This window comes from Anguilla rostrata, chromosome 11 (genome assembly GCF_018555375.3).
Source record: "Anguilla rostrata isolate EN2019 chromosome 11, ASM1855537v3, whole genome shotgun sequence".
Taxonomy (NCBI): Eukaryota; Metazoa; Chordata; class Actinopteri; order Anguilliformes; family Anguillidae; genus Anguilla; species Anguilla rostrata.
In genome coordinates, this window is record NC_057943.1 from 27,660,918 (window position 1) to 27,681,434 (window position 20,517).

The 20,517-nt window shown below is 44.7% G+C and overlaps 1 protein-coding gene across 3 annotated transcripts; it reads right to left on the bottom strand.

Annotated features, from left to right (window-relative positions):
* Window positions 1-348: 348 nt before the first annotated feature.
* LOC135234494 (transmembrane protein 198-like) lies at window positions 349-20,262 on the bottom strand. Of its 3 annotated transcripts, none has more exons than XM_064299166.1 (5): window positions 20,167-20,262; window positions 5,016-5,247; window positions 2,580-3,155; window positions 2,238-2,386; window positions 349-1,844 (listed from the first exon to the last, which is right to left on the bottom strand). In XM_064299166.1, the coding sequence occupies exons 1-5, from the start codon at window positions 20,251-20,253 to the stop codon at window positions 1,695-1,697; spliced, it is 1,194 nt and encodes a 397-aa protein (XP_064155236.1). In that variant the 5' UTR covers window positions 20,254-20,262; the 3' UTR covers window positions 349-1,694. The 3 variants fall into 3 exon arrangements, with proteins under 3 accessions (XP_064155236.1, XP_064155239.1, XP_064155237.1); XM_064299169.1 differs by lacking the exon at window positions 20,167-20,262 and adding an exon at window positions 19,068-19,636; XM_064299167.1 differs by lacking the exon at window positions 20,167-20,262 and adding an exon at window positions 18,960-19,633.
* Between the last annotated feature and the right edge of the window lie 255 nt (window positions 20,263-20,517).

Below are 20,517 nucleotides of genomic sequence, written 5' to 3' on the forward strand. Positions count from 1 at the left end.
CTATCTGAAAATGACTGAAAGAATCAGCTGTTAAAACATTCGGCTGGGGCAGCGAGTGTGGCTTCTGGGTTTTGTATCTACTCCAGTATTGATTCATGTAACGAAACCCCAGAGAGCTGTCGCTAATGTGGAAACTCGACATCACCTGCATTCCAGATGTCTGAAGAATCTGCAAGCAGAGGGATCTCTGGGGTGAGGACAGGCTGCTGATGGCACCGACCAATAAGAGAACAGGATCTAAACTCACACCACCGCCTGGGAGGTTCTATTTTTTTGCCAGTGTGTTTGTCTTCGTTTTCTGTGGACAAGTAAAGGTTGCCGTGTTTCTCCAGAGAAGGACGCAAAAGATTTGAATTTTTGTCTTTTAATAGTTTATCTATACACATTATCAGAGTGCCATTTATGTTCAGTCATACCAGTTTCAGTATATAAAAGAAAACAATAAAAACACTGAACAATTGTACCTTAACTCATTTCACAGGCAAAATAATACTCTGCTGGGTATTAGTCTTTGTCTTTGTCTTCTTTCTTTACTGTATATTAGTCTTTGTGATCCAGAAACAGTGAGATTTTTTAAACACATTAAATTAGTCTTTATGTAGATAACCCCCCTCCCTAACACACATTCGTACCCACATCTCAAGAACAACAAAAACTTTCATCTAATGTGTAATCAGATTGAGCTGTCAGTTAACACTGACCATTGTTAGCCATTGAGCGTTTATCTTTTTCATGGAGCCCTAGCACTACATGTAAAAAGGCACTAGATCCTACAAAACAGATGCAAACCTGACCACAGTGCTAAAGTATAGCATCAGTATTCAGATGATTACGGATCTTCCTAACGGTTCAAAGTCCCTGTAAGTGCGATGTGGTCAGGTCTTTGCATATTCATTGTACTCCTACTTCATTGTACCGTCTTGAATACTGGCTCATCTGAACTGCACAGGAGCCAATCACAGGTCTCTCGATTCCACCAAAAGCACCAAATTCTCGCGTTCGCCTGCAGAGAAGGAAGTGGGTTTTTTATGCTGCTTTGCGTCCGTAAACCGCTTTGATTGACGGGAAACAGGGCACGCATTCCACAGATCAGGGATCTAGGGAGTGGATCAGGGCTGAGATGAAGGGCAGATTCAAAAATGATTTTCTGGGTCCTCACTACCCACGTGCAGAGCAGATCACACACAGGAAGCATTTACACCTCTGCCCTCTTAGTGTAGGTGCAGGATGTTTAACTTTACACGCCTTAAACATCAGACTCAAACAGGAAGCGGCATTTGTGCGTATGTCCGTGTCTCTTCCTAGAGCACCGCATTTTTGGAATTCTCCCCCCTCCTTCGAAACGCACCAGCCCTTCGGCCCCTTGGAATGAGCTCAGCGTCTTCCCGTTGCCCCAGGGTGAGGGGGGGTGATCACACGCTGTGGGTCTGTCCCGATTGGCTGGGGGGCTATAGGATGGCTCGGTGTGAGGAACGTATTCGGGTCAAAGACCCTGCAGGTGTCTGCAAGTCCAGGCTTGGTTGGCTACCTTGTAGCCTGTAGGTGATAATGATGAGCCGTTAAGGTGGGCTGAATGACTTGTTCTAGTCATTGTGTATTCCTGTGTTCTTAAGCGTAGCTAGGGATGAAATGAGAGGAGTTTCCGGAAGTTTTGGGCGGCGGGGGGGTTTGGTGAGTGCACCGAAATTCCCCTTTCAGACCCTGATGACGGGGGTGGTGGCCGTGAGAGGCACGGTGGAGCCCGTCTCAAAGTCAAAGTCGATCAGGGTGTGGTTGGCGGTGCCCAGGCTGCTCAGAGAGGTGCCTGTGCCCATCTGCCGATCTCTCAGACTTTGCAGGTAACTCTGCGGGGCGGAGAGGGGAGGTGGGAGGGGAGGAGGAGGGGAAAGGAAAGATCAGAAAAGAGAAAGGAGGGATGAGCAGAGGCAAAGGGAGGGGGGAGACAATGTGGTCAGAGAGTTCACTCTCCCTTTAATGAAGGTAGGAGTGATTCAGCAACACACACATCTCCATGGTAAACTCACCAAAAAGAAAAGCTGATGCTACAATTAGCAATAAATTACGTTTATTTTATTACAGTATGTGAGAATAATAAAAAGCATCTTATTGCTGATTTAAAATGGTGGTTTTTCTTTCAGAGCATGCGATCCACCATTTTGACTCAGCAGGATGCACAATGTCTCAGAGTTTTTAAGAGCAGCGGCAGTGCGGAGGCTCAGAGAGGCGGGCAGACCGACCGGCGCCAGCACGTCTCCCGCGTAGCGCTTGATGGGCGTCGGCTTGCGGCGGTACACTCCCTCCTGGCCGCCGGCTTGCTGCCGCTTCTTAGCGTCCCTCTGGCGGATCCTCATCAGCTGCACCCGCTTCTGCCGCCGGCTCACAATGACTGAGACACACACACACACACAGACACATACACACACACACACACACACACAGAAACACAGAAACACAGACATTTTAATTCATGATGAACTACGATCATGGTCCATTCTGCACTTTGACATTTGAAATGCCGCAGTTCGGAAGGCATATTGTGACAAAAGCACAGTCCATCCAAAGAGATGCAGGCGACTCACCCTCTGTGTGGGAGTACCCCTCCCCCGTCAGCTTCCACTGTATGAAGACGCCCATCAGGCCGAGCACCGGCCAGACACCCGCGATGACCCAGCCGTACCAGCAGAGCGGCGCCGTGGGTGTCATCCGCAGCCGGTCGTACAGGTGCGCCCCCAGCGCCAGCGTCTCCACAAAGTAGTCGGCACACGCCGTCAGGACGGCCGCCCCGAAGGCGGCGGTGGAGAGCACGGTGAAGAGGCGCTGCCAGTGCAGCGCCAGGACGGCGCACACGGTGCCCGCGCCCAGCAGCGTGCCCAGCGGCACCCACACCGTGCCCGGGCTGTAGTACGGGCTGGCGGCCAGCAGGGCGGCGATGGCGAGCAGCAGGCCCAGCTGCAGGCCGGTCAGGAAGAGGCCCACACTGCGCACCAGCATGGTGACCAGGCCGCACAGCGCCCCGATGCCCACCCCGATGCCCGCGCTGGCCTCCACGCTCAGCGGCACATCCAGGATGCGCTCCTTGTAGCAGAGCAGGAAGATGACCACCGAGCCGAACATCAGCCCCGACAGGAACATCACCGCCTTGAAGCAGCGGTACCCTGAGAGAGAGGGAGGGAGGGAGAGAGGGAGGGGCAGAAAATAAAGGAGATGAGAGGAGGAAGAATTAAACATTTTCAATAAAACATGTTCACCACCTGCAGGCAACAGCACAAACACCCAAAGCACGATACATGTGGCACCCTGCTTTATACAGTAGAGATGCTAAATTATACTAATTACCCCGATGACAGTGTGGTAGAACGGTACTCTTATTTAATATGAAATATATACTGTATATGTACAGTATATGAATGTAAATGAAAGACTTGTGCATCTGCTTAAGCACAGATGAATGTGTTTTGTACTTACACAGGTTTGTCTAATATTATAGTCTGAATGAAGATTTGAAACCATTCAGAGTGACAAATATACAATAATAGAGAAAATCAGGAAGAGGGCAAATCATTTTTAAAGGGAAATAAGTCAAAGTGATGCATTTTTTCTAAGCAGCTTTTCCAACCTGCCTAAAATTTTTAATTAATCCTGGGTTGTTTTGTTAGAATGAATATGAGGCATTATGATAATCCTTTTGTTTTTCTTGTCTGTGCCAGAAAAAGTACATTGGCATTCCTGTTCTCAATGACTTTTTGGGCACAACAGAACTCACTCACACGAGAATATATTTTCCAATATATGGAACGTCTATAATATATTGCAGCATTATAGTGTAAAATACATAGAAATATATATAAGAGATTACTGTTCTTCATATATTGTAAAAAATATGAAAAATATATTGATCAAATATCTTGTCAAAAATAATAATTTCAAAAATGCATAGAGAACACTGCACTAACCACTCTGCTAAAAATGAATTCACCATATATTCATGCAAAATATATGTGTCTATCCATATATTCATATGTATATTTCATTATATTTTAGAATGTATGACCATAGATGCTTGTTCAAGGTCGGCAAAACATTTGCTTAAGAATTTTAATCATGTCTGATATAGATGAATAGTATGACATGCCAACAAAAAAAATAGTGAATTTAATTAAATGGGACAAATTAGTTTCTTTCAATATAAATAAGCGGTGAAGGGAGACAATGGAAGACTTTAAACCACATCTGGGCAGTATACAAACAATGCAGTACCCAATTATATCCACAGAGGGGCAGCAGATGCTACATTTATTTGGAGGTCGGAGAGAGCACTCCCACAGTGTGACCCAACAGGGCCTTGCTTTAGAAACCTTAGAGGCTTTCTGTCTGACTACACACAGTGACCCTGCACTCAGATTATGCTGGTAAATTACGGTAATCCACCCATCTCTTCCTCGTTCCCACGGAAACATTCACAGCTGCGGGGTTAATGGGATCTGAACCTGTAAAACCAGGTAATCCAGGCGGCGCATCGTTGCACAGCACAGCAGAAGGGAATGTGGTTCCATCTGTCTCTACCAGGTGGGGGGGAAATGGCTAATCTGCTTAATTTATCTGGGCAGGCCTCCCGAGTTTCAAACTGAATAAGCCTAATAGCCGTCCTTGTAAGGGAGCCTCTAGTGGATTGACCAAGAACTGCAGTTTTGTGAGCCCACTTCTGCACTAGGGATGTTTGTACTGAGGGAAACACCCAGGAAAAAAATCATTTTTCTGCGTCAGATTTTTTCTGTGTGTGTGTGTGTGTTTATGTGGGTATGGACAGCCTACACTTGCACACACACACACACACACACAAACAGACACAACCACATATATGCTTACTACCGTGCACATGCACAAATACATGCATATGCGCCCATATGTGCACATACACACGCACAGACGCGCAGGCACATGCGCACGCATGTCTGAGTGCCCAGGTACGAGTGCACATCCGTGTGCGTGTGCGGGTCTCCGCGGTCCAGGCTTACCAAAGAAGCAATAGACGATTCCGAACAAGCAGCAGGTGGAGCAGATGAGCGCGGGGACGACGTCGTACTTCCTGTCCATCGCCAGTCGGCACGTGTCCACCTCGGCCACGCCAGGGGGCGTCCCCTCCAGAGGCGGCTGAGAGGGGTCACTCATTTTGGGAGAGACGGCGGGTCGCGCAGAAAGCGGGGTTACTGGGAGGTCACCGCCATCGCAACACGCCTGGTACTCAATCTGCAACCACGAAAAAAATCACCGTATTACACTTCTGCCGGACACATACACTACTTCCAAATACTTTACCGCAAGGAGCTAATAGGGGCTATCACTCCCTATAAACAATACTTAGAGAAACAATACTTAAAGACTCACAATTCATTGAGTGATTTTTAGTGTTCTGAGCCATAAAACCAAACCAAGAACCCACAAGAACCCCATCAGGTTCATGTGAGTCTGCATGTGGCTCCCAATGTCTTTTGAAAAAGAGTGTGAAATCTGACAGCTGGTTGTAGCACCTGTTTGTGTGTGTGTGCATGTGTGGTGGGGGGTTATTGGCTGTATGTGTAATCAGCTTTGCTGAACAGATTGAAACCATAAAAAACTGGCAACCATGCGGGAGGAATAAGCTCATTGTGAAAAAGGTCTCTCTCTCTCTCTCTCTCTCTCTTTCACTCAATCGCGCCTCTCTTTCTTGAAGGGATAAATCAAACTCTGGCCTCGGCCATAAGGCTACAGAGAACTGTCTTTCCAGAGCCTTCTTAAGCCACAAGGGTCTCAAGGGCTTTGTACTGTATGGAGGAATCCCGTCAGGAACTTGAACAGACTGCTTATTCATAGCCTTCATGAGCCTCATTCCTGCAAACCAAGCAAAGAGTTGCCCTGTCACCTCTAATAGCCCTGGACTGTTTTCACCAGTATGTTTGTATTTACTGAGCTATTTTTTTCTGCATCCCATAATACACCAGGAGCTAGGCCCGATCATCTTTTAAGGGGCTGGGGAGTCTCTGCAGAATTTCCATTGTGATATGTTTGTTAAGGACGCTACATACATATAAAGACTGATTGACGTCAGGGGAATAAAACCCGTGTTATCGCTCATATTAGGCTCTCATTCCACTCCTAAGGGGACCATGAATGCTCTCATTTCTGATTAAATTCCCCCCCCCCCATCCATTTTAACCAGTTAAAAGTCTGATTTATTGGCTCATTGAAATGAATGTATGATTGACAGGATATGGAGCAACTCCAATATGAAACCATTTAAATCAAAGGCTAAACATAAATTATCTGCATGCAGCTTTAACAATAAAAAACTGCAGTTTAAAAATCACATTCCTACATATTCCCAATAAATGTCAGAATGAAGCTCAATCCAATGACCAAATACGCTACAATTATGACATCATGATGTTAATATGAAATTCCCAAACACCCACTGGAGGGGAGGAGAAGAGAGAGAGAGCACGGTGTGTTCTCTGGTTGCTCTGTACACATTCACACAGCTGCTTTCTAATTGGGAAATTTGAACACAAACAAGGCAGCCGGCATAACAAGAAAACAACAGAAATGACGGGATAAGAGAGGGCATAGGAGAGAAAAATTGAGAGAAAGGGGTTATATTTCAGAGCCAATTAAAAGCCAGAGAATGAAGTGTCAATTTCCATAGTTCCTCAGTTTCTGGAACAAACTTGTCAATGGAACGCGCCCAAGACCGTGATCCGACTCGGCAAAGAAGAAAACAAGAAAACTTCAGAACCAGGCCCCTCCTCCTGCTGCCTCATTCACTCCTTTTCTTCCCACAGAATGAGAACAGAACTAGGAGTCCTAACCATGACCTGAGCTGGAAAGAACGAGAGCCCAGAGAAAGCTGCGCTTGACTCACTCGTTTGCTCATGTTCCCTCCCCCATCCCTCCTTCCTGTGCCAGACCAAGGCCTGCGGGCCCCCCGTCTCATTCGCTTTACGACACTGAGAACAAGACATGGCGCTTGTGTGATCCAAACATCAAACAGGTGAAACAAGTTTGTGTGTGTTGCTTCGCCCTGCTGTGTGTGTCTTTGGTGTGCCTTCAGCTGTGTGAGGTTCTCCGTCAGGAAAGAAAGCCACCCACCATATCTAGAAATACTCTGAACACAACATCCACACCTGCCTTTATTAAATCAGGCAGTTCTTACATTGTGATCAAGCCTAAACCAACTGAAAAATAAGACAGGCAAGATACTGCTGAATTACTTTAGATGCTTGCTAGCCTTTTCTCCAAAAATACTTTAATGTCTGCAGGTTGAACTCCAGCCCTGGAGGACCCCAGGGTCTGCAGGTTTCACTGAAGTCCAGGAGGACCCCAGTGTCTGCAGGTTTAACTGAAGTCCTGGAGGACCCCAGTGTAAACAGGTTTAACTCATGTCTTGGACAGCTGCAACATCTGCAGGTTTGACTCCAGTCCCGGAGAGCCAATTTAAGCCATGAAAACCAGATGTGCAGCCCCTTTAACATGCCACTGACTTAAAATCAGCACTTAAATGCTAAAACACCACAGCCCTCCTGGACTAGAATTAAGCCTGGCACTGCGGACCTCCAGGACTGGAGTTAAGCCTGGCACTGCAGCCCTCCTGGACTGGAGTTTGATTGACTATCTAAACAAACAACCTTTTCATTTTCCATTTATTGCTCATGTTTCCCACTCATCTCATCTTCTTAATATAATCAGTCAACTTCCTGAAGTAAAAATATCAGTACACAATGCATTATCTGCAAATTTCCAAACAGGGTATTCAGAGTTTGACGCACCCACACACAGTAGTGTAGCGTTTAAGTGTCTGAGGGATGTGGGCTCCACTAATGGGCTTCCTCACTGAGCAAAGGTTCTGGGAACACAGTGAAGAAATGCAAGGAGGGAAAGTTCCATTTCAGAATCATTCAGCGATTAGGAGACCGAGGGACTGCACGGCTGAGTGAATCAACAGTCTGTACTGTGCAGGAGGTGGGGGGGGCGGCGGCGGAGAGTGGAACACTGGGGATGTCAGTTCCTCATCGGGGAGGTTGGTCCATCGCAGGCAGGCTGGTCCATTAAAGCCTGGCTGTTTTCGGCCCTGGAGCCAGATAGCCCCGATGCCGCGGGTAATGAAGGGCTTCCCCCTGCGCGCCCCACTGGCCCGACGCGCCTGCTCTCTGGCATTCCGTGGGCCTGGGTCCGCACAGTCCCAACCTCCCCGCCCACGCCACCGCCGCCCCTCGGTGTACACGGCCGGCTGTGTCTGAGGACCCTGGAGAATGGAGGCTTTATGCGGCCGCACAAAGGCTCCGCAGACAGGCCGTGACCCCCTATTGAGGCGAGTTGCAGTGCATGCTGGTTAATCTGCGCCCATCCTGCACAAAAAAGAGGTGCTGGCAGCTGTTTGCGCTACGAACTCCCTCACCTCAAACCCCCGCCCCCCACCCTGGCTTGAAAGAAGTAATGGGAGAGCAGGGGGGGGGGGGGGTTTGTCTTTGAGACCAGAGTGGTCGCTGTGAATGGAAAACAGAAAAAGCGTCCCAGTGCTTGTGACGGTCTTTCTCATTCCGTGTCACTGTGTCTCCCCTGGCCTGATTTACTCAGCACTTTCTAGGCTGTTCTATCCCAGCACCCCCCACATCGTGGGGAACTTTTAACACGACGTATTAACATGTCCAATCACCCTCACCCCATTGTACACAGTGTACAATAGACCCACAAGCTCAGGCATGTAGCTTCTTTACAGACCATGTGTTTCCGGAAACTTCTCTCCACCCTGTGGAATGTGCAGAGCCCAGCTGACGGTCCGGGCCTGCGTGCGCCCCGGATTCTTGGGTGCCTTGTGAGGGTGTGCCTAATGAACGCGGGGTGTGGCGGCAGGGAGAGAGGGATTCCTGGAGACAGCTGAGGTCTTAAGCTTTTCTGCCCTCCTGCTGCAGGGGATCAGTGACACCCCAGGGTGTGTGTAAGTGGATGCCACCCCCCCCCCTTCTCAATGGCTGTGCTGGCGTGAAGCCTGTCTGTCCTGCTATAGCCCCTGCTTCTCCACCACTTCCAGGCTCACTGTGGGCTTTCACCGTGCTGTGGCCTCTTGTGAGCCCCTCCCAGGCTGACTGCACTGTTTCGCTGTGGTGTTGTCTCTTATGAGCAACTCCCAAGCTGACTGTGTCCTATGATCTGAGCCACTCCTGGGCTCATCTTGATTCACAAGGAAGTATGATGACCCATTCACGGTACATGAAAACTTAAGCAAGGGCAGGAAATTAAAATGGGTGTTTGTGTTTGAGCAGACAATGACTAAGGGTGATGAAGGTCCTTTGTAACTTAAATGTTTACACTTGACTCTTCCAATCGTATTGAGACAGGAGTACAAATATATTAGGTCAGCAGTTTGTTTGTTCGATTGATGTTCTATCAAGACCAGCATTTCTATTCTTCACGTGGAAGCTTTTCTATTATTGCAGTGATCAATTAAAGGTGACACTAACACAAACACTTTGTGATATTTACACAAACTGTGAATCCTGTCTTGGGATGAAACATCACCCTACACCAAACACCTCCACCTGGAAACCATGACCTTTAACGTTTCACCTCAAACCCCCTGGCCCACAACTCTACAGGAAGCACAGGCTCACAACAGGAAGCTGAGATCAGTTCCAGGTCATTGCCCTTCCCCAGCATGGGAAGTAGAACAGGAAATGGTGGGGGAGGGCTGGAGTTTGATATGGAGGTTGAATCAATGGGCTTTCTTGCTCAGTCAGCAAAGATTCATAATGAAGAAAACATACAGCACAGAAATTGGCCATGCTGTGGTACAGTCCCATATCAGTATCTAAGAGAAAGGCTACAATACCACTGCATTACCCATTAACCTGATATCACATAGACTTGGCTTCTTAAGAAAAAGCTCAAAGGGGTAAAAGGAGACAGCAGTAAAATCTTAGAAAAAGGACATTGCTCTCCATTTCGTCTTTAGAGAACACAGTACATTTAGAATGATGAGGAATTCTGTATCCATGGCTCCAAAGAGAGTGCATTCCAGAGTGCTAATTATTGCTTTGGTTTTTAATAAAAAAACATTTTCAAAATAATTTGTAACCATGGAAAACAGGTCCATGGTTACAACAGAGCAATATGAAAACCGTGGTTGAAATATAATGGAACTGTAATGACAGGGGCATCATTAATATTGGCTTTCAGGGCTTGAGTGGTTTCTCTTGCTCTCAACTGTGGGGAACAGAGGTAACTCCAGGTCAGGGTGTCACACAGCAAGTCTATGGTGTATGAGACAAAGCTTCACCATTTCCCTCTCACTCATACCAAGTCCCTTCACCTCTCTGTTCCCCATCTCATATGCCACCCCAACTCCCCAAGAGTCATCATTATTACAATTATAAAAACTACATATACCAGCTCCTTGGACACAAAAATACATATTAGAAAAGACTCTGCAGGGAAATAATGTAGTTTTTTATTATTACTACTACTAGTATTACTACTCTGAAATATCTAAATCATGGCTGCCCCTTTGTTGCCTCTCTGCTCTCAAAAATAGCCTATTAAGCAAAACTGCAGTCTCCTAACAGACTAACCCTCTCCCCCAACAGTTACCCCAACCAGTAGAAATGTATTTGAAACAACCAATCAAAGGCAAGAAGATACCGGCTCATTTGTCCCAGATGCATGATTACAGAATGGAAAAAGCGACTCTTTCCGACTGATTTTGGGCAAATACTACACGTGGCTGCTATGACGGATGTTCCTCTGCACATCTGCAAACCCGCTCGCCAAGCCCCCCTCAGTCCCATAATGTTTTGCAGCTTGCTAGACTTCATACAGGGGGAAATCCCCTACAGCAGGCCCCGTCTTACCACCCACTCTCAAAAACCCTCCATGCTGGCAGAAACAGGGGGACTTGGACACAGCACAGATGGCTGTGAAGAGTCTTGATTGTGCTCTGGGCCTTGCAGATAGGAACCTCATTCAGACATTTTGTCTGTGAATTTTGAAGTAGGAGAACTGTAGGACACTCTGACTGAATTAAGATTGCAGGAGTTCATAGTTTACAATGAACCAATCCGGAGTGCAACAGAAACGAGACGGTGTGAATGGCAATGGTGCTGTGAGCAAAAAAAACCAAAACAAAACATTATGCCAACACACAACACCGATGACAAGTTACGAATAAAGTTTTGAGTTATGAGTTTCGAATAAATGTAAATGACCTCCATGCACCGTTTCTTGCAGTAATCTTTCATCAAAGTATATGAGTTATATAAAGTTATACAGGGCAGTGAAAAAGCATTTGCCCCTTCCTGATTTCCTCTGTTATTGCATATTTGTTGCACTGCACAGTTTCAGACCTTAAGCCAAAATATAAAATATTAGACAGGAAGGGGGCAAATACCTTTTCGCAACACAAAGCTATTAGTTTGAAGGGGATATCAGAGACAGAGAGAGAGAGAACCCGAAAGGCCCAAATGTACTTTCACTGCTTTAAGTGCAGCCTGGCCCTTGATTTTTAATAATGCATGCTGTAAAAGGATCCGTCGCAGCCAGATAATTAAAAAAAGAAAAGCAAGAATTACCGCCAGGCGCATTTCCTAAAAGAAGAGCTTAATTCGAGACAGCATGAGGCAGAATTAAACAATGCCTAGGAGTATGGACGTGTATGTTCTGGGAGCAGATCTGGAAGTGATACTAGGTGAAACACTTATGAGGTGAAGCATGCAGAGAAGTTAATTTGCCTCATGTTGAAACAGACTTTAGGCGATTCCACCTCATAACTGCTTTTCTCACTGCTGTGGAACAGCAGTGCCTGGTGGAGGATTCCTGTGCCACAGCTGTACTAATAAACAACAGGAGACAACACATTCCTAGACATGTGTGTGCTTTGATATGTGACCGACTGCACTTTTTAAGCAAACATGCAACAATTCTTTTCTTTTCTGAGGTAAAATAACAAATAACTGTTAAAATAACTCAGAAATCAAATCTGAGTATCTCTGAAAGTCCCCAGCTGGCCCCAGCCCCTCTTCCAAGTACTGGCTCACACCATTATAACAGCCAGAACTGAAACTAGTCCATAAACATTGGTATTTTGGTTTACGTTTTCCATTTTTGTACCTATTTGGAACACCCAACTCTTTTTAACACCAGCCACAATTGTTTCAGCAGGTGCAGCTGATGGCATGATAATATCAACAAAAGCATTTATCCAGTCAAAAGAATTGTTGGTTATTCAAAAACCTTTTAGGATGTTAAGTAAAAAAATACGCTTTCGCAAAAAAATGGCAATGGTTAACTATTTCTACTGGTATTGATTGTTCCATTAGTTCCATAAATGTAGATCCGAGTTACTATGTGAAAACAGGCAGTTCCCCATTTCTCTGTATAAGTGGGGTCTTTAAATGCAGAAAACCACCAATCACAGTAAACCTCCACAGTTTGCCCCTTCCCACTGCAACAATTGGGGCACGCTCCAGAAGAGCTCCGCCTCAGCGAAACATACTTTTCGGCTGATTAACTTTGTAGGGCATCGAGTCGGTACTTCATCAACGATATCAAAGCATACTGCACACCGATTTCAGCCCGCGGGGAGGCGGGTCCAATCTCGGTTGGTTGAGCTGAGACAAGAGGGTGTGTGTGTGAGGGTGTGCAAGCGGAGAATTCTAGAGGGATCAATGAGGTGGAAGCTCAAGGTTAACAAAACCTCCCCCCTCATGCCTTGCATGCGTGATCACCCTTGGGCCTGTGCTGGGTTTGGGTTTGAGGGGTCCCACAGTCTACCTGTGGGCCATGTTCTCATCCCGTGAAATGGAGGAAACTCTGCAGCCTTGTGCTGGAGGGATTTTGGCGGCAGCACCCGCATCACCCAGCAAACTGAATTATGGCTGCATTAAGCGAGGCTGAAGACCAGCGTCCGCTGGGCGCAGAGGAGTCCTGTTACGCGGGATTAGAGTCAGGCCCAAAGGAGCTCGCCGTGGGGCCGGTCCCGGCTGCGCCAGCTGGTGAGACACCCTGACCTCGCCCCGAATCCAGCAGCTGTTTCCAGACTGTGTTCCCCCAATACACCAATATAAATACATGCGATGCCACATTGGTCACACTACTTTCTGTGTACCATCACAGGAATTCAAGTAAAAATGGCAAGATAGTTTAGAATTACACTAATTCAATATTCAAAAGTGAAGAAGTGACCCTACAACACCTGGAATTTGGAGTTTTCTTCCCAGTCTCCTCGTGTAATCCCCCCCCCCCCCCCCGAGTTTGGAACTGGTGGCATTGCCGTTATGTCACCTGAAGCCCTGCAGGAGACGCTCAAGCTCAAGTGTGGCGCTCCTCAAACGTAAGAGGGCCAGAGACTGGGGGCCGTGTCTGAATCAGCGCACTAGCCTACTATTGAGTATAGTTGCTGAGTACACTCGATAAAAAAGTAGGTCAGGTGAAATTTTCTCAAAAAGCAGTATACTTAAAAATTCCCAGGATGATATACTCATTTCTGGGGTTTCACTGAGTATATTCTGGAGGAAACTTTTCAGGAAGTAAATGACCATTTTGCTCCCATAAATATGACGTTTTCCTTCAACAATGAGATGTGATCATGGCCTCAAGGGTGAAACATCTTATGGTGTAAGGGTTGGAAAACAGTGTGGAGGATATTTTTCACATACTGCCCATCGCGTACTAAAAATTCACACTAAACGGCATGCAGAATGCTTAGAAGACATGCTTCGTAGTACATATTTTGAGGATGCAGTAGTTAAGTTGCACAAATTCGGACACAGCCCAGTTTCAACCCTTTCAACCCTGTAGGCCAGTACAGAAGAGCTAGTGCCAAGACTTTCAGCCAGCTAGGAGGTGCAAATGCAGCCATAACTGCAGAGACTTGGCTGACTTCCCACCATACCCCTGTGGAACAAAGCCAGAACAGCCTGCAGTGGACTCTCAGTTACTGTAGGGTAATGACACCTCAGTTTCAAACTTACAACATCTGGTCTACAGGGTTCAGCCTATGTTTCTGTTGAGTAGCATGACTGACTTTGCTTATCTTGCAGCTGAATCATATAAATCAGTTTTATTTCATACAGAAAAAAAATGTCAGAGTGCTTTACAGATTACATTATATTTCCTATTTAACACTCTACAGTAAGATATTTATACACTATGTTTTATTTAATGATAAAGATTCTATAAATTATTAGATCACGAGGGCTAAATAAAAAAACTATAATAATTGATATAATAACAAGCACGTTGGTGAGAAAAGAAGCTAACAATTTCTCTACAGTGACAGAATTTAAGAGCAAATCCTCTGCTTGATTGGGTACGCTGTCACACGAACGTGAGGAGAAACAACACAAACGTGAGTGTTCTCTTGCATACTAGTGAAGCTCATGACAGTACAGCTGTGTGGGAAAAGTCCTCCCGTTTGTTTAACTTTCTGACGCACTGGTGTCACCCCAATGCTAAGTGTCCCAATGCTAAATACCCCTCAAAGGGATATGTGTATTTAACAATATTAAAATATTTACAACGGTAGGTGGAGGATTGTCTGGTAATCAATGTCTAGACCCTGTGGAGATCTTTGGACAAGCATAGCTTCAGCAAGAAAACAAGCAATGGACAGTAATAGACCCATATTTACAATCTTTGGGGTTTTTTTCAATGAAAGAATGCCCCACTTGTTTTCATTTCTGGGTCATTTATTTTCTTGGCGAGCATGAGGGCAGGGTGTTTGTCGGACCTGGGCCCCCCGCGAGCACAGAGATTTAACCCAAAAAGAGGGGATTTGGTCAGGCGTGACCGTTAATCCCAGTCACTGTACAGCTACTTTAGCAGGAATCTGAACAAGGCTGAAGCGTGGCTGACCTGGGGTGCAACTAATAATATAATCTGGATCGCAAGGGGTTCTGGGGAGAGAGAGCACATCATAGTCGAGGATTAGGGTTAGGGCCCAACAACTCTTGGAAGTTCAAGCCTAGGTCTTCATGAACTGAAAGGGGAAAAAAGAATCTGTTTTGTGCCTTTAGCCTGCATAAAAGCCATTTTAAAATGCATCACATTTTCCAAAAGTACAGAACGGCCACCTAGGGCTAGACTCTGAAACTGTGCTAGTAGTTCATAACTGTCATGTAACGTGTGTCTAACTGGAGTAGAATTTTAACTTTACTAGTAAAAGTTCAATAGGTGTTTGAAGATAAACCCAGAAGAATGTGCTTAGCTGGACATAATGGAGAAAAAAGAATCAGAGGCTCTAAAAGGTGTAAATGTTCATTCATTTAAAAACATTTTTAAGAATGGATTCAAAAATTCTTAATCCTAACCTCAATTCTAAACTTTAATCCTAGCCCAAGGAAGCCTCTCAAACCTAATTTTTCTATTAAGATGGATGAAAAGCAATGTAAATATCAATTCAGTGGAATAGGTACAAGGAAATGTCTTTTGAAGATATTTATTTAGAAAAATGTATTTAATGGGAAAACATACATAAGGCTGTAGTCTTGTCCTCAAAGTGAAAAATTACTAAGTTCTTATCATGCAATGCTTATTAACTACAAAGGGCTTCAAATAAAGTGCTTCCGATCTTCACCTTGTTTTGATTTGGGTCTGTTGCCACAACAAAGCCACAGTGTTTCCTATTGCGGAAGTGCGTGTGTGTCATTATTGTTTGATTGCATCTCTGCAGCGTCTTAGTTGGGTTTGCCATCCGACAATGAATTTTTAAGTAAACAAATGCTTGGTGAACAAAAGCAATAGCAGCTAGAAGTAGTGAAGAAGACTGGAAAAAATTTAGTATGTTATTTTCCATAGCTAGCATGTTTTCTGTTCTTAAGGCAATTTGCTTTATTTGACCTGTATTACACAAATGTATGTATGGCTGATTTTAAAATGCCTGGTAATGCCAACAAAACATTTTCTTGGGTTATTATTTTCCTTGATGTATTATACAAAATACATTTGATGCAGCAAGTTAGGTGTTGCTAATAGCTGGAGAGCTTCAACCTGTGATCGTGGTTCAGTTGATCATGTCACAGGCAGCTGGCTAATATTGTTGGCAATATCTTAACTGGACGTTGATACTCACGTCAGTCTTGCTTTTCCAGCAATTCTATTACATTAAAAAAGGAATCCATCTATTGCATCCACAGAATTAGGAATAAAAGTAAAAGGAGTCCAAGGATGCATTGTGCTGTGTCGCCCCCAATGCTGAGCGGCGTTTATGTGAGCTTCTTGGACTCTCCTAGACCTTATCACCGTACGGCGAACTTCAAGACCTTAACCCACCAAGGTGCACAAATCTGAACACCCTTCGAGAAAATTTAATGTGGGAAAACTTCATCAGACTTTTCTGGTGCTCTTGGTGCAGTTTTAACATCTGACAACATTTTGCCGAAGCAGCCTATTATCAAGATTATTTTTCCCAGAAATCTGCGTCCAAAGTAACTTGGAAAAACGTCAATTCTGTCAACAAGCCTCATAACAAGTCTGCTTTCAATTTTCACCTCAGGAGAGGAACAGCGCACTTCATAATGGGAAAGGAACAGGACAAGACTTCACCAGGGAGGCAGAGGCGGAGCCACCTGGTGCTGGCTGGCCGGGAGGTAACCAGAGATGTGCTGTGACTCTTTGGCAGAGGAGCAGAAGACTATCATTACCCCTCCGAGCAGAGGGCGCTCCCACTGAAAGGGGTCTTCTCCTACGGCTCGAGCAGCCCGCGCCATTTCAACAACCCCCGGGGAAGAAGGCACCATGCGGGGGAAAAGATTAAAGGCGTCCGTCAGGCGCGGTATGGTAGCCATTACCGTGGGTGTACGGAGGGGGTTAAAAATGAGAGAGAACCCAACTGTGATTTTCAAACTGACACCGCAGTCATAACACTAGGAGAGCAAAAAAACTGTACAGTGAACAGACGTGCCTTGAGGGTTGGCTGGTTGCAGCTGAGCCGTAAACCAGCCCACACATCTCCCAGCACCCCCCCCGATTCTGGAGCATCTTTTGAGACTGCTAACGACATAACATGCCAGGATAACTGCCTGCAGGTTTGTTTTACCCCACCTCTTAGGCAAAAATAAAGATTGCTGTGCAAATGCAGTGTAACAGTGTAAAGGCCCAGACCACTTGCCACGGGACACACCGTTCATAGGTATTTGTAGATACAAAGGGAGACTGGTGCGAGGGAGATGTCCCTGTTTTCCCATGCTATCAAAGGTTAAATTACAATCTAGTCATTCAGAGCTAGTCATTCAGATGTATGTGGCTGCGTGTGTCTGCTTGTGTTTTTGTGTGTGTCTGCGTGTGCATGTGCGTGCATGTGTTTCAGTTCCATTGGTTTTCAAGACACTTCAAGACTTCAAAACACTGCAGCCAAACATAATTGTGGTGTCATGACGACCGGAAACATCACAGAAAAAGTCTCAATATGATCTGAAAAGTAATTTTGCCTCAGAGCGGAACTTATCCATGAATTCAGCTGTTTATTCCAAAGAACTGTGAAATGCATGTTAATAAGGACAGATGCATTCCCTTCTAGTGCTTCAGCCCAGCAGAACTGTGCTGATATGGTAGGATTGCATGGTTCAACTGAAATATTTCCCTTTTTAGAACTTCATATCAGTGCCCTTTTACCATCAGACATAACGCAAGTCACATTGTTTCCATGCAATGTGCTCTTTGACAATTCAGTTTTCCTCTCTGCTCTGTATTAAATGAAATTTTAATTGATCAATCAATGCCTAGCCAACTGTGCATGCCACAAGCACGGGACCTCGTGTCACACTGCATGCATGCACAAATAAGTGTTTAAACATGTTTATGCACAAGTAATAGGCTACGTTTAATGTGTGGACTATTCTTAATGTTGTGGATATTCCAAATAACCAGCTTAATTTTGTACCACTACCGCAAATTGTGACCTTTGCAGCAAGATAATGTAAGCAAGCAACCACACAGCCATTTCCTATCTCTGGTTCTTTCTATGTTGAGTACATCAAAATAAATACGTCCAAGTTTCACACTGCAATTACATGCATCTGTGCTGACACCGAGAAGCATCTCGAGTGTCTTTCTGTGTCAAATATCGACGAAGGACAACTAGGTTGGCAGTCTGTACATCTTATACGTAAGGACTGGTTGTTTTTTCCTTGGGACAGCTAAAACTAATAGACAGGCGTTTGGTAACCTTCAGAAACGAGGAAATGTTTGTCATGCCATCATATCTCTAAATTTCTCACGTGGTACCAGTGAACAAAACTATACTGATCAAAGTGAAACAGTTAACCATAGCTAACTAAATAACTCCAAATGGCTAATTCGACAAAATAATTTCTGAAAACTCTAAAATAACAAGGGATGCAACAATAATTGCTTTACAATGTTTGTGTTATGAAGACCTGCAGCATTTCATTTTAACAGCACACGGATGTGAACGAATATGAAGTTTGTACAGTAAAGCAAATATTTGGCCACAATCTGAAATACGCCAGCTCATGAAAGTTTGGCTGACTTTGTTAGACTAATATAAGCACAGAAATTAAAATGGTTAGTTTATGAAAATTACCACAGCCTAGCAACTGAGCCGCGCACACTGTAAAAACGCAATGCAACCACAGTGCTGGAATGCGCTGAATTAAAAACAACAAATTAACGTCAGGCAAGTGATGAATGATAATATGCAGTAGCAGAACAAACAATTTAACATCACGCATCCACCAATGTTTAATTTCTTTAAAAACAAAACAAACAAAAACAAAAATACGATCCGCTTCACCTGCAGTTTTGCAGCTCACCTACTGTAAACTATCTCTTGAAGCGCTTCAATCTCACTCACCAGTCACTTAAAGTATAGCATTCCTGCAGCAACAAATGCTTTACTGCGAGGAAGAAATATTTCCACCTACAACACAAGACGTGTATTACGTTGTAGCAACTATCACAAGGTCAGACACACTTACCAGGCTTGACTAGGTGGCAACGTAGCTGGTCTCCAGCGATGAATTATAAAACCTTTATAAAACTTATGAAGTTGTTCCTTTTAGCAAGTCGCAAAGTGGGCTACGTACCAATTATGCTACTTTTTATTATTATTTTATTTTTAGAGATGCTTGGCCGCCGTGCCTGGTGATTATCTTCAGAAACTGGTCCATTGGCCCATCTTAAAACAGTCCACTTCTGAAAACACAGGTCATTTTGCGCAAATGCTCGGAGAAGTGCTGCCAGTATTTTACTATAACGTAGCCTATCGTCAATCAGCTCTCATTTTATGATCTGAACGCACTATAGGCTAGTTGGTAGATTAGCAAAAATAAAATAATACAAATGTGTTATTGTCGTTTTTACATGTGTGTAGCTTGTGTGTCAGAGAAGTAAAAAAGTTCACGAACAATCAAAATGTTTGCGGTTTAATCTGTCTCTTTTCCCCCTCCCCTACATGATGCCTTGTTCGGACCGGAGTCTGGGAGGTTCCTTATCCCACTGCCTTCTCGTATTCACATTCGAAACTTTTTTTTATCCGGGGCTATTTCTTCTGCAACAGCTGAAACTGTTTGACATCATAGACGGATAGGAGACCATCTGTGCCGGCTCGGACGAAGAGGGATTTTGGAGCAAACGCACGCAGAAGATGCCTGTATAGGGTTGCCAGATTCTGGCGCTTTACCATTTAATGTCAGATCTACAACCTGACAAGCTAGTAAACCTATACATTTTCTAGGCCCCCATTCACAAAAGTCTTAAGAAGCATTACAATAAACTACACATGAACAGTGAAATGTTTTTCTGTCCTCCTCTTTCACACTGGACTGGAAGGTCCTTGGTAGCCTAGCTACTTGCGATATCAATCAGTCAATGAATTTCCATGGTAATAATTTTCCATTACCATTTCAGGATGCCAAAATGTTAAATCAAGTTATAAAAAGTAAAATTATAAACATTTCAGTCTGACCAAGCTACTGATATTGCAATGTTCGGGTTCAGGGAGTGATCAAGAACTTTACTTTTACTTTACTGCCATTTATGAGCTGTTCCTGCGCGGGGTGACTTACAAAACACAGTATTCGGTTGTCATTTGAAATTCACATTTAATTATTAACTTTATACCGCAAGATAAAGTTAACAATAGTCGAAAGAAAAAATTTAAATCGCAACATTTGATTTACCCACCTGCATCACAACCCGAGTAGAAGGGCTCCCCACAAAAGGGGGATTACAAATTTGGCAACTCAATGCCTGACGTGTACATTTGGTCATGGCGTTCCTCCTGCCCCAGCCGTTATTTCTTTGTGTGTGCGTATGGTGGAGTTCAATGAATTTACATTTGGCTGAGGGGAATAAACTAACATAAGAGTTTTTGTTTCCATCATACATTATTCATGCCACATAATTTTTATAGCCGCAGGAGGGTGCAATCAGTGAAAATGGCATAATAGCAAGCTGACAACCAAGAGAACTGATACTGCTCTTTTTTCCTGTGTAAGAAAAAGGACAGTTTATGCCACAAAGCTCCTATTTTTG

Bases quoted from the DNA above. Each gene is read 5' to 3' on its own strand.
- LOC135234494 (XM_064299166.1), bottom strand. From the start codon at position 20,253: ATGACCAAATGTACACGTCAGGCATTGAGTTGCCAAATTTGTAATCCC. The intron at 3,156-5,015 runs GTAAGCCTGGAC...CCTCTCTCTCAG, and splicing joins AATCGTCTATTGCTTCTTTG to GGTACCGCTGCTTCAAGGCG. The intron at 1,845-2,237 runs GTCGGTCTGCCC...TCCGCCCCGCAG, and splicing joins CGGGAGACGTGCTGGCGCCG to AGTTACCTGCAAAGTCTGAG.